The sequence below is a fragment of the Vulpes lagopus genome, chromosome 13, assembly GCF_018345385.1.
Source record: "Vulpes lagopus strain Blue_001 chromosome 13, ASM1834538v1, whole genome shotgun sequence".
In the NCBI taxonomy this organism is placed as follows: Eukaryota; Metazoa; Chordata; class Mammalia; order Carnivora; family Canidae; genus Vulpes; species Vulpes lagopus.
Genome location: NC_054836.1, coordinates 11,699,809 through 11,718,491, shown reverse-complemented (window position 1 = coordinate 11,718,491; position 18,683 = coordinate 11,699,809). Strand labels below are relative to the sequence as shown.

The window sequence follows — 18,683 nt, the reverse complement described above, 5'->3', positions numbered from 1 at the left end:
AGAGGTGGAGAAGGAAGAGTGAATCTGAGTCTTTTTTTAAGATTTTATTTATTTTTAAAAAAAGATTTTATTTATTTATTCATGGAAGACACACAGAGAGAGACAGAGACATAGGCAGAGGGAGAAGAAGCAGGCTTCCTGCAGGGAACCTGATGCGGGACTTGACCCTAGGACCCCGGGATGATGACCTGAGCCAAAGGCAGATGCTCAACCACTGAGCCACCCAGGTGCTGGGTCTTAAAGGAGCAAGACTTCTGTAGGCAGAGATGGGGAGTGGCAACAAAGGGCATTTGAAATAGGTTACAGGGAGAATAAGATACGGGGAAAGAATGTGCAAAGTCTGTTCAGAGAGCATACAAGTTAAGCAAAGGTAGCAGGTGAAGGCTTGAGGTATATGGTAACCCTAGGTTCTCTAATGCAATGCTTGATTTCGTTTTGGTTTAGCTACTTGTTGAGTTGCTTGTATCATTGAGCAGAGCAGGCATTCAATCACACTTGTCAGACACTGGAGCAGCTCTGAGCTTGCCTCTGCTCTGGGCCACTTGAGTGGAGCTCCTCTGTAGTGAGAAGACACTACACTACCTCTCTCATTCCAGCATGGGGATGGAGACGGTGATTGACACAGAAGCACTGTGTGTGCATGTGCACACACACACACTCACACTGCTGGGAGGTATCTTAGCATATGATCAAGTCTGTCAGCTGTGCCCCCTCACTGGTTCTGGGAACTTGGGCAATTTACTTAACCTTCCCTAAGGCTTACTTCCTCCTTGAGAAAGGACCATGATAATGTAACACTTACTTTGCAGGAGTGTTGTGAGGATTAAATGTGAGTTAATGCACAGATGACAGGATTGCATTAGACATCACCTTTGTGCAATTTAGAAAATCTCGACTCTCTCTCCAGGCAGGCACAGCCCTTCGCCAGGCCACTCATATCAATGACTGGAGATGAAGATGATTTCATTCCCTTGGTGCCTTCACCCAAGGCATCCCTATGCAGGGCACAACCTGTACAACTGTACACAGAAATCCTGGGGAAAGGACTTAGCATAATACTTTGTTATAACAAGACCTCAAAAAAACATTGGCCATCATTATAATTACTAGGCAGCAAACCACTGCAAAACACAGTGTTGAGACTCAGTCGGAGGCTATCTGGTTAAGCCGGTTATGAAAAGAGACTGCTGTATTCACAATGCATCCCTAAGTCTTAGAAAAGTGTTCAAAATGCAGAATGGGAAAGCATACCAATGGGCATCCATTCCTGTGTGTCTCCTGCCATTAGGTGGTGCTGTACCTCAATGCAGCCACAGCTTCAGAGTGTTTTGGTTCAACTGATTTCTGTTTAGAAATGGCCTTTATTTACCAATAACACAGTCGATAGCCAGGTGGTAATTGTCTCCCACAGGCTTCCTTCAGCTCTTTGTGGAGGAGGAGATGTTATTTCTCTCTCAGTGCATCCGTGTTCCATGATATACTTAAACACTGCTCTAAGAAAAGGACTCTCCCGAGATGGTAGAAAGCTGCAGTAGGGCTGTGGGTCACTATGAAGAAAGCCCATGAACTTCCTGACTCTTTGAATTCAAAACCAGAATATCATCAATAATTAAGTGACCATGTAACCGCCTCACTTTACTGTTTGACCACCTTTTGCATTGTTATAATAAGAGTGGAGGCAGGACAAGATCGTTCAACCACATGGTTATTAGAAAGCTCTTCTCCAGACACCTAGGCTCCAAACTGAGGGAGGAAGATCCTGCCCCACTTAAATCCTAAGGATGTATTTTCATTATTTCTAGCTTTCTCTTTTTTAATTTATCTCATTCAGAGGAATCTGTGAGCTTCACTATCCAAAAGATAGGTTTCAGAGAAGACCTTTAGTTGAACTCATGTACATCACGTTACGAAGATAACTTGCTACTTAAGAAATTATTTAATAAATTATTTTATAAAATGAAATTTTTCTTTTATTATTGTTTAAGTGCCCTTGGGAACCACGTTTGCATATTTCCCCCCTTTTTTTGTCACTCATAAGTCTGACAGATTTTGAGGAAAAAATGTGAGATTTTGAGGATATTTTCAAAAGATTCTATACTATTTAAAGACAATCTAAATGAGCTTTGTAGGTAAAGCAAGTGGATTCATTAACAACCTGAAAAGAGCCTTCTGACTGCTCCAGTCACGCATTCTGGGCAATGCTGGGTGCAGACGTTGTGCTGTTCTTTTCCACATACATCTGTGGAGTATAATCTACATCTCAATTTTAATGGTAAGATATCTGCAAAAAAAAGATGAGGGAATAGAAATTATCAAATCAAATCAAGACATTTTCCTGTGGAAAACACTCCTATGGGTGCTTCTCGCCTTCTGCAGTGGTTCTCAAACTCAGAACACTTGGACAAACTCATTCCACAGCATTTGAGGGTTATGGCTTTTTGGAAGGGAGGATGTGTGAGGGGGGGAGGGGGGGTTATATTGGAACACCCAAAGGGAGTGCATGTTGAATGTTCACCCTATACACATACCTTGGAGATTCTGGTGAATAATATCATATGCCCCAGTGAATGCCAGGGAGTAAGTCCTTTGTCAATTCCGCTGCCCCAGAAGAAAAAAATAAAATAAAACCATAACTTGCCTAGTTCAGTATATAATGTTCTCCATATTCCACCTCCTGCTAAAAACTCAGGCTCATTAACTGCAGGCTCCTCAGTGCATTCTGTGACCTTCCTCCCACATATGCCATTTTCCCTCAGAGTTATGTGCATTTTCTCTGCCTGGGATGCCTGTCTGTTTTTAGATTACATATATAAAGTCTTTCTCATCCTTCTCACCTGAAGCCCTTATCTTCTCTGTGATACATTCTTTGTCCTCTCCTGGAGGAGAGGAGAACCAAATATCACCTTCTTTTGGCCATCTCTTTATCTCCTCCAACTGAAAGTAAGAACTGCCTTGCTAGAGATTACTGTTGTACCTGACACATAGCTACTAAATCCTACCTACTGAATAAATGAATGTGGTACTATTCAAGGGGAAACACATCACATTTAGGTTACTCAGAAATTGGAATGTAGGATGATGAAATAAACCAGTGTAAATCTCATTTAAGGGTTAACCTATTGGCCTTTTTAAAAAAGATTTATTCATTTATTTACTTATTTATTTGAAAAAGAGAGAGGAGAGGGGCAGAGGAAGAAGGAGAATCTTAAGTAGATTCAGTGCTGAGCATGGAGCTGGACTCAAAACCCTGAGATCATGATCTGATCTGAAACCAGGAGTCAGACACTTCACTCACTGAGCCACCCAGGCACCCCCCCCCCCCATTAGCCTGTTTCAAAATCTAAGTGAATCTAAGTCAGATAGAAGGCAAAGGAATGGCCAGCATTGCACACAGAAGTATTTTAGCCCAATCAGAAACTTTAAAAGTAAGGACTGTTCAAGCTATAGAACATGAAATGGTTATTTCATATTTAAGAATTATAGATCCTTAAAATTGAAAGAGAAATAGCTCATCTAATTCGAGGTCTCATTTTATTATTCTAGCTGGGAAAGGGAAGATCCAGAAAGGTGAGAGATGGACCCATTTCCAAGTGTCCTGACCAGTTCTGATCTCAGGTAATGGGAGGAGCTATCATGGAAAGAGCTCTGAGAAGAAGCTGGAAGTGAGGGCCATGAAGTGTAGCAAAACTCCAAACAGTTCCAAAAGTCCTCACCAGCAGTGCTTATCACACCCAGTCCTGCCTTCTACCTCACCCACTTGCTCATTGTGTTGGGTGATTTTCTATGGAATTAGTAGAATTGTAAATTCTACTTACATGTCTGTGATATGACATGGTTTCATGATAAAGCAATTGCTAGTATAAACTTTAAATGAACTGATTTTTACAAATCTATGTGCCTTATTCATCACAGGCTAACAAAATGAGCTGGGAGAGATTTTTCAGAGAGAAAAAGTATAAGAAAAGGAAGCAATATTTCCAGATCTAGGGGGCTACCCATGAGCCCTATAATCTCCCAAACATAAGAACACTATCTCTCTCTGTTCCCCATACTGAGAAGCAGGGCAGAGGGGGAGAGAGATGGTAAATCACAAAAGGAAGCCTGGATGGTTACTGAGATGATTTTGGAATAGAAAACAAACCTAAAGGTTGCTGAGTCCAATGGTCAGTTCCTAGTCCTCATCTTATTTGACCTAGCAGCAGAATTTGATACAGTCGGTCACTCCCTCATGCTGCAAATATTTTTCTTCTCTTGGCTTGCATTCTATCTTGAAGCTTCAGTTAACCTCAGGCCTCATCCCTTGAATGTATTTATTTTTATATCTATGGGTATTCATTTGGTGAGCTCATCTAGCCTCATGGCTTTAAATATCACTAATTTATTTCTGCAGCTCAGCCTTTCCCTGCTCCCAAGCATGGATGCACATTCACCTGCCTATTTAACTCCTTTTGGACTTTAATAGGTATTTCAAACAGGTATTACATGATCCAAACTGAACTCCTATTCCTCCTCTCTAAACCTGTTCCTTCTGGAACATTTTCCATCATGGTCAAGTCAATGGTAATTCTATCCTTCCAGCTGCTTAGGCTCTATCCTGGTCTCTTACAAACCCAAAATCCAACTCAAGTCAGTACTCAAACAGATAAAAATCCCTGCATGTCAGAGGGTAATGTGTTTTATTCATTCCTATACCCTGAACAGTATGTCTGGAACGTAACACTGCTCCAAAAAAGACTTGGTGAATAAGGGAAGATATGATTTTGAGACTGAGTATATGTTTAAAAAATATTTTTTTTCTTTAAAATCAAGAGTTAGATATGTCAAAACACAGAGTTAATAATCAGGAAGGAAAGAGAGATTTTTGTATGACAATGAAATTGTTATTTTAAGTCACCTATAAATATGTGTTAGAATCACCTGCAGAGTTTTTCTATCCCGATGCTTAGGAATTACAGCAGAGTATCTGGGGGAGGCACCCAGCCATCAGGGTTTTCTAAAGCTCTTCAGTTGATTCCAATGGGAGCCAAGCCTGAGAACCACTGCTCTATGGGAATCATACTAATTTAGTGTTAAAGTTAGTGTTTACATACTAATTACTTCTAAATGTTTCATAGTGGAATCTCTTTTTCTTCCCCTTCAAGCTAGTGCCTTATTTTTTTCATAAGGTTTCCAATACCTCAGCATGTTGGCACTGTGTACAAAAAATAGAGAATGCGGGAAAAAAAACTAAAATTATAGAACAAATAAGAGTTCTGAAAGGCAGCTAAATCAAAATAAAAATACAAAGAGGGCTAGCTTTCTATGTGCCAGAAATAACCAATTCAAATATACTGAGGAAAAACAATTCTATTCACAAAGAAATAAAAATTGCAAAATACTAAGGAATACTTAAGAAAAAAGACTTAAGAAAAAAATCACACTTTATATATGTTTAAAAGAAAAGTTTTCGGGCACCTGGGTGGCTCAGTATTTGAGTATCTGCCTTTGGCTCAGGTCATGATCCTGGGATCCTGGGATGGAGTCCCACATCGGGGTCCCCAAAGGGAGCCTGCTTCTCCCCTGCCTATGTCTCTGCCTCTCTCTGTGGGTCTCTCATGAATAAAAAAAATACAATATTTAGAAATGTTTTGAATAAATTGAAACATACTATATTCCTGCACGGAGATATCAAATATTTTAGACATGTCAACTTTTCCCAAAGGAATTTAATCTTAGTGTATTCCCAGTCACAATTCCATCTTGATTAGATGACTTAAAAAGTGACCTAACAGATACTAATATGTGAAATAACAAAAATATTTTTAAAATAAAAATGATGAGGGATGACTTGCCCTCCCAAATATCACCCCATTCTATATAGCTGTAATAATCTAGTGTGGTCCCAGTGAAGGAATAGTTGGATATAGGAATGTGGTAGCATTTCCTTGTGTTTTTCAGTTGTAGGATATAATTATCTCAGTGAAGGGCTCAAATAATCTTGCACTTGACTTAGGGTACCAATTCCCCCCCCTTAGAGATTCATTTTTTCTGGTTAAATTTTCTGAAAAATAAACTGTTTAACCTTGTTAACCTTGTTAACAATTGTTAAGTGACAATTTTTTTTGAAACAAGAAACTCCTGATTCCCCATTTTGGAAGCACTAGAATTAAGTCCCCAAACTGATCCATTATTTGTGGGGATTCATATATGACATATTTGTTACCAAGTATTGTCATGCTTATTTTCTTCATAAAGTTTACTACAATTTATTTTCTTGTTTAATATTTACTAATGTAAAAGTAAACTCTTCAAGAATAGAGACCTGGCAGGTCATTGGTGGCCTAGGGCAGAACCTGGCATAGTACATGCTCAACAAATATTTGCCAAATACAGCACAGGTGAGAATCCTGCATTCATCTACATCTATGGGTCCTACCATTCATGTCATTGTAAGATGCTCCATAGCCCTTGAATTGGTTCACTGTTATATCCCACCCAAAGTCCCCTTAAAAGTATTTGCTTACACTGAGACTGAATGGTTCAGATCTTCAGGATTGGGAGGTTACCCAAAGCATTCCAAGCTGCATAAAAATACCTTAACAAACCTCAAAACTCAACTTGATATTTTTGATGTTATAGGACCCATGAATAAAATGAAAAATGCCTTATTTGTATGGTAATTGCATATTAGATCTTCAAATCAAGTCACAACTAAACCAAATATTTAGTAGAAATACCATTTTGGGAAATCCAGAGTTATCTGCTGTTTTACCAAATCTGCATGGAGATATCAAAGATATTTATTTCTATTTTTATCTTTATTTATTAAAGATAAATCTAAGCCTAGCAGAAATAATCACATTTTTCTAGTTTCCTCAAAGAATCACTAAGCTTACCTTTCATATTGAAATCATTTGAACATACCACAAAACAGCGGGTCAAAGTTGAAATATAAAAAATAAAGATCTGGGGATGCCTGGATAACTCAGTAGTTTAGTGCCTGCCTTTGGCCCTGGGCATGATCCTGGAGTCCCGGGATCGAGTCCCACATCAGGCTCCCTGCATGGAGTTTGCTTCTCCCTCTGCCCCTCTGTCTCTGTCTCTGTCTCTGTCTCTGTCTCTGTCTCTCCCTGTCTCTCATGAATAAATAAATAAAATCTTTAAAAAAAATAAAGATCTGAATGCAAGAGCTGCAAGAGGAAGGTCTTTTAATAGTAGAAAGGATGGATTTACATTGAGATTGTGGAGTTTTAACATGGTGAGTTTTCTTTACCAACTTCATATAAATTTTATATGACAATTAATATCAAAATGTTCATTTCATAACCAAGTATTAGTTGGTAGAATTTCATGCATTAGTATGAAATTCTATAGTATGAAATTTTCATGCATTAGGAAGAAATTCTATTAGTATGAAATTCTATACCAATTAGTTGGTAGAATTTCATGCATTGAAACATAATAGGCACACATGAAAAACATCAACCTTTTCATAAAGAAGAGTATAAAATACTGAATTTTCAGTAACTCAAATTTTACTTAGGTTGCCAATATAAAGTTCTATTATATAGCCTTGATTATGATTATGTTTAGTTTATATTAAATAAGATACTAAGAATAGTGAAAGTCTCTTTGCCTTAGTACTATCAATTTGGGGTATGTAAGAAATCAATATTACAAAAGACAAGAAGAAAAAGAAGATCTCAAAGTACTTTGATGATCTATTAATGTAAAACCATTTTCCCTTTTTATTTTATTTTTTTTTTAAGATTTTATTTATTTATTCATGAGAGACACAGAGAGGCAGAGACCCAGGCAGAGGGAAAAGCAGGCTCCACACAGGGAGCCCGACATGGGACTCCATCCCGGGACTCCAGGATCACGCCCTAGGCCAAAGGCAGGTGCTAAACCGCTCAGCCACCCAGTGATCCCCCATTTTCCCTTTTTAAAACTCAAATGTGTATATGTCTTTGTTCTCTGACCTTCCCCTCCAGGGCTACTTATGCCTTAGCTCTCACCAAATTCTGGCTTCTTTTCTACTTATTTGTTCTCTACCCAATGGTAAACTTCTTTTTCAATTTTTTTTTTTTTGAGAGAGAGAGCACGTGTGAGAACATGTGGGGGAGGGCTGAGAGAGGGGTAGAGAGAAAATCCCAAGCAGACTCCATGCTCAGTGTAGAGCCTGACATGGGGTTTGATCTGATGACCCTGAGATCATGACCTGAGTTGAAATCAAGAGTCGGATACTTAACTGACAGAGCCACTCCCACAACTGGTAAACTTCTTAAGGACCGGAACTGTGTCTCCCACCTGTCTTAGCATGTATGTCCTGAAGTGATCTAGCACCCCTGCACCATTCTGCATATACTAAAATATGTGTGTGCAAGTATAGAATAGGCAGCCAAATGGGATATTTCTTTAATGTCCATTTTAGGTCCCAGAGATAAAATACAGCTGACCCTTGAACAACACAGAGATTGGGGATGCCAGCACCCAGGCAGTCAAAAATCTGTGTATGATTTTTTACTTCCTCAAAATTTAACTACTGATAGCCTACTGTTGACCAGAGGCCTGACCAATAACATAAGCAGTTAACACACATTTTGTATGTTACATGTGTTTTCTATTGTATCCTTAAAGTGAGCTAGAAAAAAGAAAGTATTAAGAAAATCATAAGAGGGATCCCTGGGTGGCGCAGCAGTTTAGCGCCTGCCTTTGGCCCAGGGCGCGATCCTGGAGACCCGGGATCGAATCCCACATCGGGCTCCTGGTGCATGGAGCCTGCTTCTCCCTCTGCCTGTGTGTCTCTGCCTCTCTCTCTCTCTGCGACTATCATACATAAATAAATAAAAATTTAAAAAAAAAAGAAAATCATAAGAGAAAATACATTTACAGAACAATATCAAAAAAAAATCCACATATAAGTGATTCATACAGTTCAAACATTCAAGGATCAACTGAACTTGAATAGTAACTATCTGTAGAGTGATTACTATTTTTTCAAAGAACTTCCATAATTATGCTCTTGTTTTACTCTCATATCAATAATGTGAAATAACAAGAACAGAATTACTAGATAGGTGGAAACCAGGGCATAGACATTCAAATTATTTACCTTAATTCACAAAAACATGGACATATCTGAAACTAAAATCCAAATTCCCTGCCTTCTTTTAATCCAGGTTTCTTTCTCTTTGATACTCCTGAAATGTCTTTCATGGTAGTGAAAATTAATTACATCAACCTGCTTTCTTGAAATTTACTATGACTCGGTTTTCAGTGAATTAACGTTTAGTCAAAATAAATAGGGAATAACTGCTGGGGTACCTGGGTGACACAGCTGGTTGAGCTTCTGACTCCTAGTTTTGGCTCAGGTCATGGTCTCAGGATTGTGGGATCAGGCCCTGCCTTGGGCTCACGCTTTACACAGAGTCTGCTTGAGATTCTCCCTCTGCCCCTTCCACTATTCTCTCACTCTCTCTTATATAAATCTTAAATAAAAAAAGAAAGGCAATAACTGCTAACCCATATGAACAAGTTACAGTGTTTAGAAAACAATTAGCTTATACTTCATGTGTGCTTCCTACATGGCAAGCACTTTACCAGACACTGGTGATAAAGTGGTACATGTAACGAAGTGCCAAGACAGAATTCTTCATACTTTTTTTTGCTCACAATTGCTTTAGCGTGCTATCTACGGTGGTACCTTACTAAAAACGACTTTCTTGTTGCTTGCCTTTGTGCTGCTGTATGGAAACAAGGTGTCAGGAGTGATGTAGAGGAGGAAGGTTCCCCAGAGGCCTGTGATGTCAGCACCCTGATGGAGTGTGGTGCTGATACATTTTATTCACAGTTTCAGTTTGATTTTAAGTCAGAAACAAAACAGCAGAGAGCACAGCAAAAGCAAACAACCAATTATCAAAATCCTCGGAAGAACACCAGAAATAACGGATTTCTTCTCTTTCTCACATTTTCCTTGTTTTATATACAATTGAAATAAAATATGCATTTTTAAATCACAACCCCCCACGACGAAAATAATGAACAAGCACATGAAAGGGAGGAAGGTGGAGGGGATAATTGGAAATACTGTATTTCAAAGTAAAAATGAAACCAAGTGACATGTACATAGAAATTGCTCGCTAAACTACAAAATCATGGGACAAAACAAAGCAGGATTCTCCAAGGAGTCTGGACCATAGCATTTTGCCCAGAAGGCAAAGATAAAGCTGCAGTGTGATAAGGCTTTTATAAAGAACAGGCTGGATGGATCAGAAAGGAATCTGAAAAACGGCTTTGTCAGGGGTGGATGTCATTGTTTGGCTAATCTTAGCAAGATCTGTATTTTTAACTCATGGTCAAAGCCCTACAAACCCCACGTTTTCAGGAACACAGAGTACCTGTGAGCAAGTAAGGAATGTGTTAGCAGCAGGTGCCTTAACGTCTTGTCATCACCCTTGCCAGGGTGCCACGTGCTTTCTGGAAGTTAATGTACCCAAATCCTTTGTTCCCTAATAAGAATGGTGCTTCCAGGGACAGTCCTTCTAACACTGTGCTTCAACCATTTCAACCTAAGACTCCTCATTGCTGTAATTATCATTGTGAAACAGGACATGGATTTCTTGCCATATATCGATACAAGGACATGTATTTGGCTGTCAGTATCATTATATGTGCCTGCCTCAGAACAAAAAGTTGCATTCAAAAGTTCACTGCTTGATCACACCCCTTTCTTGTAAAACCCTTTCCAGGCAAACCTGAAGTCCACTGTTCAAAAATCTGATTCACTTTGTTTCCATTTTGAGAAGATCAACAGGAAAAGCCAACTTCCAAAACAGGCAACTATGGAAATGATCATGAGCATATGAACAGATCATTCTTTTAAATATTTGAGTTACTCAAAAAAAAATGTGAATTACTCAAAACATGCTTTATTGTGTGTGTAGAGATGACTAACTTTGAGGAATAGACCTCTATAGGTGGGTGTCATGGTCTTTGTATTATTATTTTAATTATTATGGTTATTATTATTCCTCATTACAGATGAATAAATTGAGTCTTAGATAATTTAAATAGCAAATCTAAGGTGACAGAGACAATAAAGTGGTAAGGCAAGACTTGTTCATAGGCCTATATCATCAGCAACATATTTTCATTTATTTACCACATGGTCTCTCTTGTTTGTCCTTTCTGTTATTTTAAGCATTATTTTAAATATTGTGTGATCTAAGGAGATCTATAGTAACTATTATATAAATGGATAAAACAGGCATAAATTGATGGACATAAGAGCAGAAATGTCCCTGAAATGTGCCAAACCACATTTTTAAATGTTGGGTATAGATTTTATCCATAAATTGCATTATACCCTAAGCTTTCATATGAATTTTTAATATTGTTAGTTTGAAAAAGTATCACATAAAAACTAAAGAGTTTCACAATGTTGTTTGTTTTTTGGAAGAATTTTTATTGAAAAATTCCACATTAAAGTAACAATTATAAAACATGCACAATGTTCTAACCCTCAACCTTGACTATTTCAAGACACAGTTAGCAGTGGCATAAATATATAATATTTCTCAGGGTTTGCTCTGAGAATGACTCAAGTACAGCCTCTTTTATCACCAAGAGGAGCTAGGATCTCTAATGTTATGTTTATGGTAGTCCAAGTTTTGAAATAAAACTGGTAAATTTACTATAATCAATGTGGTTTATTCATTGACACCAAGTCCAAAAAATAGGTCCAAGAGATAGAAGAAAAACAAAAGCATATTGTGCTCCCAGAAGCCTAGGAATAGATAGTTCAGGAAAAAGGGAGGGACTAACAGCAGAAATCTAACAGAGGGTCTGAACAGTAATAAATGCAAAGTCTTTAGACACTAGGAGGTCATTGAAGCCCTTAAGAAGAGTTGTTTTAGTGGAGTGGTGGGGACAGAAGCCAGATGGCTTTGTGAATGCTGACAGTGGCCTGAGTTAATCCAAGGATAGCCATGTCAAAACAAACTTAAGGCAGATAGTTTTCATTAGAAAACCAGTAAGACACTCAACTATATTGTCTTTTTTTTTTTAAATAGAAAATGAACGTTCCTCCCCAATCAAAATCCTGATTTTTCTGCTTGCTTTATATCTGGGGCTCACTTATTTTAGACTATGTATGTTTTATAACTTGACCTAAAAATTCTTCATTAGATTAGATGTCACTGAATGTCTTATCCTCATCAGTGTATCAGACTGGCAGGTACTAAACAAATCAAATAAAAGACAGTAAATTTCTATACCAAGAAGATTGTATTTAATGAGATTTGACATGAGTCTAAAAGATGAAGAATGAGAAATAATGTGTGTTAAAATTGATTACAATTGGATTTGGATCTGCAGATACACAGACTTACAGTTTTGTCTCTTGAACAACTAATTTTAAAATACATAAAAATTCTATAGAAGTGGTTTTGCTTGGTTCCCTCATCAGGAACCCTCACTGCAGCAGGGTTAGCAGATCGTTTGTTTTCATGAGTGCTCTTTGAACCAATCAGGACACAGATAATCTTGTTATACCTCTGTGGGCTTATGTTTCTTTTGATGAGAGTCTAGAGAAGTCATGGGTAATACTTTATTGTGTGCCAGGAACTGCTTATGTTTCAGTTGTACAAGGTCAGATCTTAATTTAACCACCAACTGGTTACTTAATTTTAGATACACAGAGGAACACATTGGCTCCAAAGCACTTCCTCTGGTTTAGGAAGGCAAGGCCCTGGATAAGAATGACAAGACGATCATTCCAAAAGGTGAGATTATGAAATATTTGATCTGTACCTCACCAACTAGCTTATTAAGTAGCTTAGTATTGGGAATATTTTAAACAGATGGAAATACGTATTGTGGTAGATTCTCATTACTTTCTTTTCCATTGATCATCCATGGGTTTGCCTTTCTAAGGCCTTTTAAATCACAGAATAAAGGCAGAGTTGTTTTTGTTTGTTTATAGAATATTAACTCCATAGCAGGGTTATGAAGCATAGTAGTGCCATGAGAAAAACAGATCAAGAATGCATATGCTTTTAGGAAGTGTCAATATACACACCATAGAATTCCAGAAGGGTCTTAGCTGGCCCTCGTTTCTGAGGAAAAAAATTAAATGATTTTTGTGATTAAAATAAATTTCTATTGAGGCTTTTTCACCACTTACAGCAAAAGATGGATGCTTTATGTTCAGATCAAAAAATTCCTTTCAGTTCTTTTAAATCAGATGAAAAAAAGGAACTCAGTAGGATTGGAAATTTGTTTCTGCAAAATAAATCTTGGAATCTTGAGGTTAGAAAGCCCTTAGAATTTACCTGAGCCAATCACCCATCTGGTTCATAAGTGAACACATAACATCTAAATAACCTTCTACATCTAAAATGAAATGATTTCTTTGAAATATCAGTGATATGGACAAGGAAGTTCTAACTCTGTATTGTGCTGAGAACATTATATTATTGTTGTGAAATATCATAATTTTACACTTCCATTGTTTCTGTGGGAATAGTTTGTTTTCAAATGGAAATTAGTGGAAATATAAGCATTTTAGGTGAGAGTTGTTTGATAGGTTTGCTGATTGTTTGCTTAAACTCTTTTAGAAAACTTGTGAATATCTGGATTACGAAATGAGACTGTCTTTTCATTAATTTCATTACAGTAGATGGGTCATCAGTTATAGTGTAGTGGGTAAGCCTGTGTGGCCTCTAATGCCAAACAACTGGGTTTATAACCACAGGTCCACCACTTACTAGATGTGTAAGCTTGGGCAAATTACCTTCCAACTCTGTGCCTCAGTTTCCTTTGTCTGTAAAAGGGGAGAAAGTGTATTATAGAAATTAAATGTCATTATCAACTAATGTACTTAACATGTCACAGGAAAGTGCTCACTAGATGTTACTTATAATACCTATTAAATTCAATAAAACATATATTTGTTGAGGACATGCTGTGTGCTTAACTCTTTGCCAAACCTTGGACAGGAGGGGAGTGACTGTGGTGTTTCTGGGGAAAAGTCTAGAATGCATTACTTAAGGCAGCAAACTCCCCAAGGGAGGGATCCTATTGTCTTGTGTCTAGCACTATACCTGGAACATAGCAGACACTGAACACATATTTTTGAATGAATGAATAGAATAGTCTGAAAATCCTTAGGAAAAAAATAATAATCCTGAGAACTGCTGAGTCAATATTCCTCCTTTATCTTTTTGATTTAGTAGAGAAAGGAAATTTACACCATGCATCTGTATTTCAACAAAGTATTTGACAGTATTTCTTGATGATGTTCTTGTTATCAAAAAGAAGACATTAATACTGGATGGTGGTGTGTTTGGGAGGATTTGTAACTGGATAAACAGCTTTTCTTGAAGGGTGCTAAATAATAGATCAATGTCAACCTGAAGACCTTTCTGTCCCGTGCCAATTTCTGTTCAACATTTATCATTATTAACAGAGCAGATGGACATATAGAGGACATGCAAATAGATCTGCAAATAGAACAATACTTGGAGGATAGAAAATGAATTAGATCTTAGCAGACTGGAATAAAGGTCAAATCTTTAAAAAAAAAATGAAAAGAAATGTAATAGGTTTACATAAAGAGTCCTGCACAGAAATGCATAGTGATAATGTAAGAAAAAACAAGGAATGTAGAGTTTAGGCCAGGAGGGGTCCAAATCAAGTGTGTGACATGGTAGCCCCCAAATTCATCTGAGCTTAAGCTAAATTAACATCGATAGTGTCTAGGAAAAGGGAGGCAGTCATGCTTGCTTAGTGTTGTGTTGATCTGACTATAGCTGTTGTGCTGCGATCAGAGCCTATGGTCCAGAGCCACTTTTAGAAAGAAATGGATAAACAAGTATGTTTATAGGAAAGCAGTCAAGATGGTGGATGGAGGTGAATCTATGGCACAGGAAGAAAAGTTGTCCAACCTCTGGAGGAGAAGCCTCACTAGAGATTTAACAGCTTTCCTGGGGAATGATTAAAGGGCTGTCATGTAGCAGAGGAACAACATTTTATCTGTGTGACTCAGAGGAATAGAACTGGGATCACAGAATAATGATTTGAGGAGATGGATTCAACTTCACTTTTTTCCTAGTTGTTAAAGCTGACCAAAGATGAAAGGCTCTGTGGGGATATAGTGAACTTCCTGTCACTTTGCTGGTAAGGGCTGAGGGGAGATAATTATTTGTTGGACATGTTGTAAATGGAATTTACAGGTGGAGTAACCAAATGGTCAACTCTGAAGTCTGGTGCTTCTAGAGAAAAGGAAGAAGGAAATAATGAGTATGTCAGAGTGCCTGGTCAAGGGTAAGGGATAGAGCTAAAACTGCCACACAACCCCTAGAATTCTAGTTCCTCATTCCAGAGGAGTTCAACTACAGAAAAATTACAGGTAATGTTTGCTGAGTACTCACATCAAACAGAGTTAATGAGGCAGCTAATCCAGAGGGCAGGATTTGAACAAAATTTCAACTGTAACACCCAACTGTCTCCCCCAGAGAGAAATCAATAGCCTGTGTTTGATTTCAAAAGAAAATATGAAGAAATTCAGTGGCTCATTATTGCTTGAGTTTTGAATGGGAAAAGATTTGACTTGAGCCTCAGACAGAAACTTCTGTCGTGTCAAATAAACACGTACATATAGTAGTATATACATATGCCATATAAATAGTATAGACATACTACAGTGGTGTGTTCATATACATATATAGTACATAACGCTTTTATTAATGTCTAGAGACATCATTTCATTTTTAGAGTTATTGTAGCTAATTAATGCAGTCGAAACATTTTTTACTTACCCTATAACTCAGTTATGTAAATAAATGTGGCTTTTTTTTTTTTTTTGGTCTATAACTGGCCTCACCTTCCTCAGAAGCTGCCATTTACTAATTAATGGGAAATGAGCTTTTGGTCTCATGCAGACTGATAGAATAACTCAGGTAACAAAGCTTTTACTTTTGGTTGATTCAAGTAGATGGATCAGTCTTCCAGATTTCTGTTTTTCCACAAGCCAAGAAACACTCTCCATAAGTTTTCACCTGCTTACCTATAAATTTGTGCAAATTTCTCTCTTCTCAAAGTCACCAAGGTCCCTGTCAAGAAGTGGCCTATTTCACCACCTGTAAGGTTCAGCTTGTGAGCCAGCTGCCAGGCCAGTTTTCTGGAAGGCTTTGTAAGCTTTGGCTTCATAAAGTCAATTTAAGTTCCTTCCAAGTGGCTGATCATATCTGATTAAATGAACATCATTCTCATAGATGACACTTTATCCATGGCAATAAATATTCTTCAAGGATATGAATTTTAGTTGATGTATAGTTTTCCATTACTTAGGTATACAATAATGTCTCACACAAATTTCCTCTTGTTGGATATTTTATTATTTCTAATGTCTTGGGAGTTAAATATGACTGAGAGGAACCTTTTCACATGCAATTTTTTGTCCACATCTCTGATAATTTCTGCAAGATAGATCCCCAGATTTAGAATGATAAAGGGTAGGGCTTTTAAAAAATCATATTATCACTCAAGCTTGTCATAAGGGCACATCCATTAATAAGTTACTTTTTCATGGGCCATGCTTGCTCTGTTCTTTTCTAGTCTGTGTTTATATTGCTCTAGAGATCCACCTATTTGTGAATCTAGAGTTCCTTCCTGTTCTGTGCATCATTTGCACAAACTAGTACACATCTTCCCATATCTCTGTTGTAATTGAATTTGACACAGAAACCAATAGTAGAGAGTAAAAATATCTAATTTTGCAATATGAAACTAGAGATAAGCAAAACTAATATGACAAGTCTTATCAGCAGTATATTTACCTAGAAACTAAGTCTCAGTTAATGTAGCTCCAAAGCCGGAAATGAACTTGTAAAAACATATGACACAAAAAACGCAGGGTGAGTATATTAATTTGCTAGTTTTATGAGTAGTATATATTTGATTATTCAATCACTCATTTATTCAGGCAATAGTATATTTTGCCTCTCTGTATGTTTTCTAAAATGTCAAGTTGTATCTCTTTGAGGCAACATAAAAGTAACATTCATTTTTTGAACTAAGTGTGTGTGTGTGTCTGTGTTCAATTTATCAGCAGAGTGAGTTGTGCTACTGAGGAAGGAAGAAATGGTCTAGGTCTCCCTGTCTTGTATAAAATTACACCACGAGGAGGGAGTTGCTGTAATACTACTTACAGATAAAAGTTACCTGTGTCTATGGACTGGACCCCAATTCTGACAGAATTTTAGCTCTCTCTGAAATCTCTTAGTTGACTGGTTGATTTTGCTAAAATCAGTCCAATGAAGCCACTGATCTGATTAGACTCTTTGTTTCACAGGATTCTGAAAGAGCAAAAGTGCACAGCCACCGAGTAAATACCAAAGTTATAACGAAGTTTTATTTATATTGATTTTAATATATAGTTAAGATTACAAATATAAGTGGTCAAAATGCAGGAAAGTGAAAATGAATGCTGTTTTGGATTTAATAACTGTATTTTCTTAGCAAAACCAACACATGAAACTCCTGTTTCACTATTGCTATTCCTCTGATAGGACAGATGCTGATGATTTTCTCTGGGACCTCCAGTAGATGAACACATCACTGTAGCAGTTTGAGGGTAAGAAAAAACTGCCTCAGGGTATGAGGGTCCCCCATTCCACACAGCAGAACCTCTGGGTTTGGATTTGAGTTGTGTGTAAAACTGTGAAGAAATTTCAATTTTACTATATGTTCCTTTACTTATTCCCCCTTATTACCTCCCACTAGACTCTGTCTTAGACACGCTGCCATCTTCTCCACCCCATGCCATCTTCAGTAACTATTTCAAAAGATCCTAGTCCTACACTGGGGACTAGTATAGTGCTGCTGGTATTTTAAAAGGGACACTGGAAGATGGAACAATAAACACTAAAGAACAGAATCTTTCACTGATGCAACTGAATGACACTCGGGTGACAGGTGCCGGGGGCAATGTGATAATTGTGGACACAAAGGCCTTCCTCGCATGGAAGTGATTATACACTCTGGAAACTGCTACAGCCAGCCCTGCTTAGGACCCACAAACTTATTAACAGTACAGTGTTAACATGGAACATGGACTGGAGGTAGTTTAGAGAGTCTGATGCTGCAGAGAGGCGTCATGTACTCGTGTTCACTCCTGCATCATCCCTTGCAACATCATCCCAACCTCCTGACCACTTCAGTCAGGCACTAACTGGTATACGGATCCTTTTTTTAAAGACAGTAATGTTTAGATTCCAAGAAAAAAAGTACAGAATGAAGACAAGCCTAGGACACCGCAGACCACCCCCAGCAACACAAAGCCTTATTGCAGGGAGCCAAATATAAAGATTTATGTGTCCCTGTAAGCTATTTTTTTATTTTTGGAAGTTATTGTCATTTAGAGCTGGCTGTTAAGAGCAAGATCAAAGTGTTTTCTTTAAAGGGCAACAGACTGTGGGTTGTTTTCCGGCTGCTTCAGAAAGACCTTAAAAATGAAGTTACCTGTGCTCTCTCCAGACTCAATAGCTCTGAGACATTGAGTGGGTCAGTTTCCACTTACACACAGTGAATCTGTAATACTGACAAAGTAGAATTGGGTAGTTTAAAGCAAGGCAATGTACACAAAGTGGGTTTATAATCACTGAGGGTTTTTTAGTACTGAAGATATTCTAAAGCTTACA

General features: G+C 37.7%; 1 protein-coding gene across 13 annotated transcripts in view; it reads left to right on the top strand.

Moving 5' to 3' along the window:
• Window positions 1–18,683, top strand: part of ASB15 (ankyrin repeat and SOCS box containing 15) — a 60,824-nt gene that overhangs the window by 16,086 nt on the left and 26,055 nt on the right. For 3 of the 13 annotated variants that reach the window (XM_041727734.1, XM_041727726.1, XM_041727727.1), the window contains exons 3-4: window positions 12,673–12,764; window positions 17,553–17,617. Coding sequence is in view for 1 of the 13 variants with exons in the window: in XM_041727724.1 (XP_041583658.1) it covers window positions 12,741–12,764 (24 nt within the window). In the remaining 12 variants the exon portion in view is untranslated. Of the gene's footprint in view, window positions 1–3,543; window positions 3,616–12,656; window positions 12,765–15,273; window positions 15,392–17,552; window positions 17,618–18,683 lie in introns of those variants that run through there. The other 10 variants (XM_041727730.1, XM_041727723.1, XM_041727725.1 and 7 more) reach the window with 10 other exon arrangements.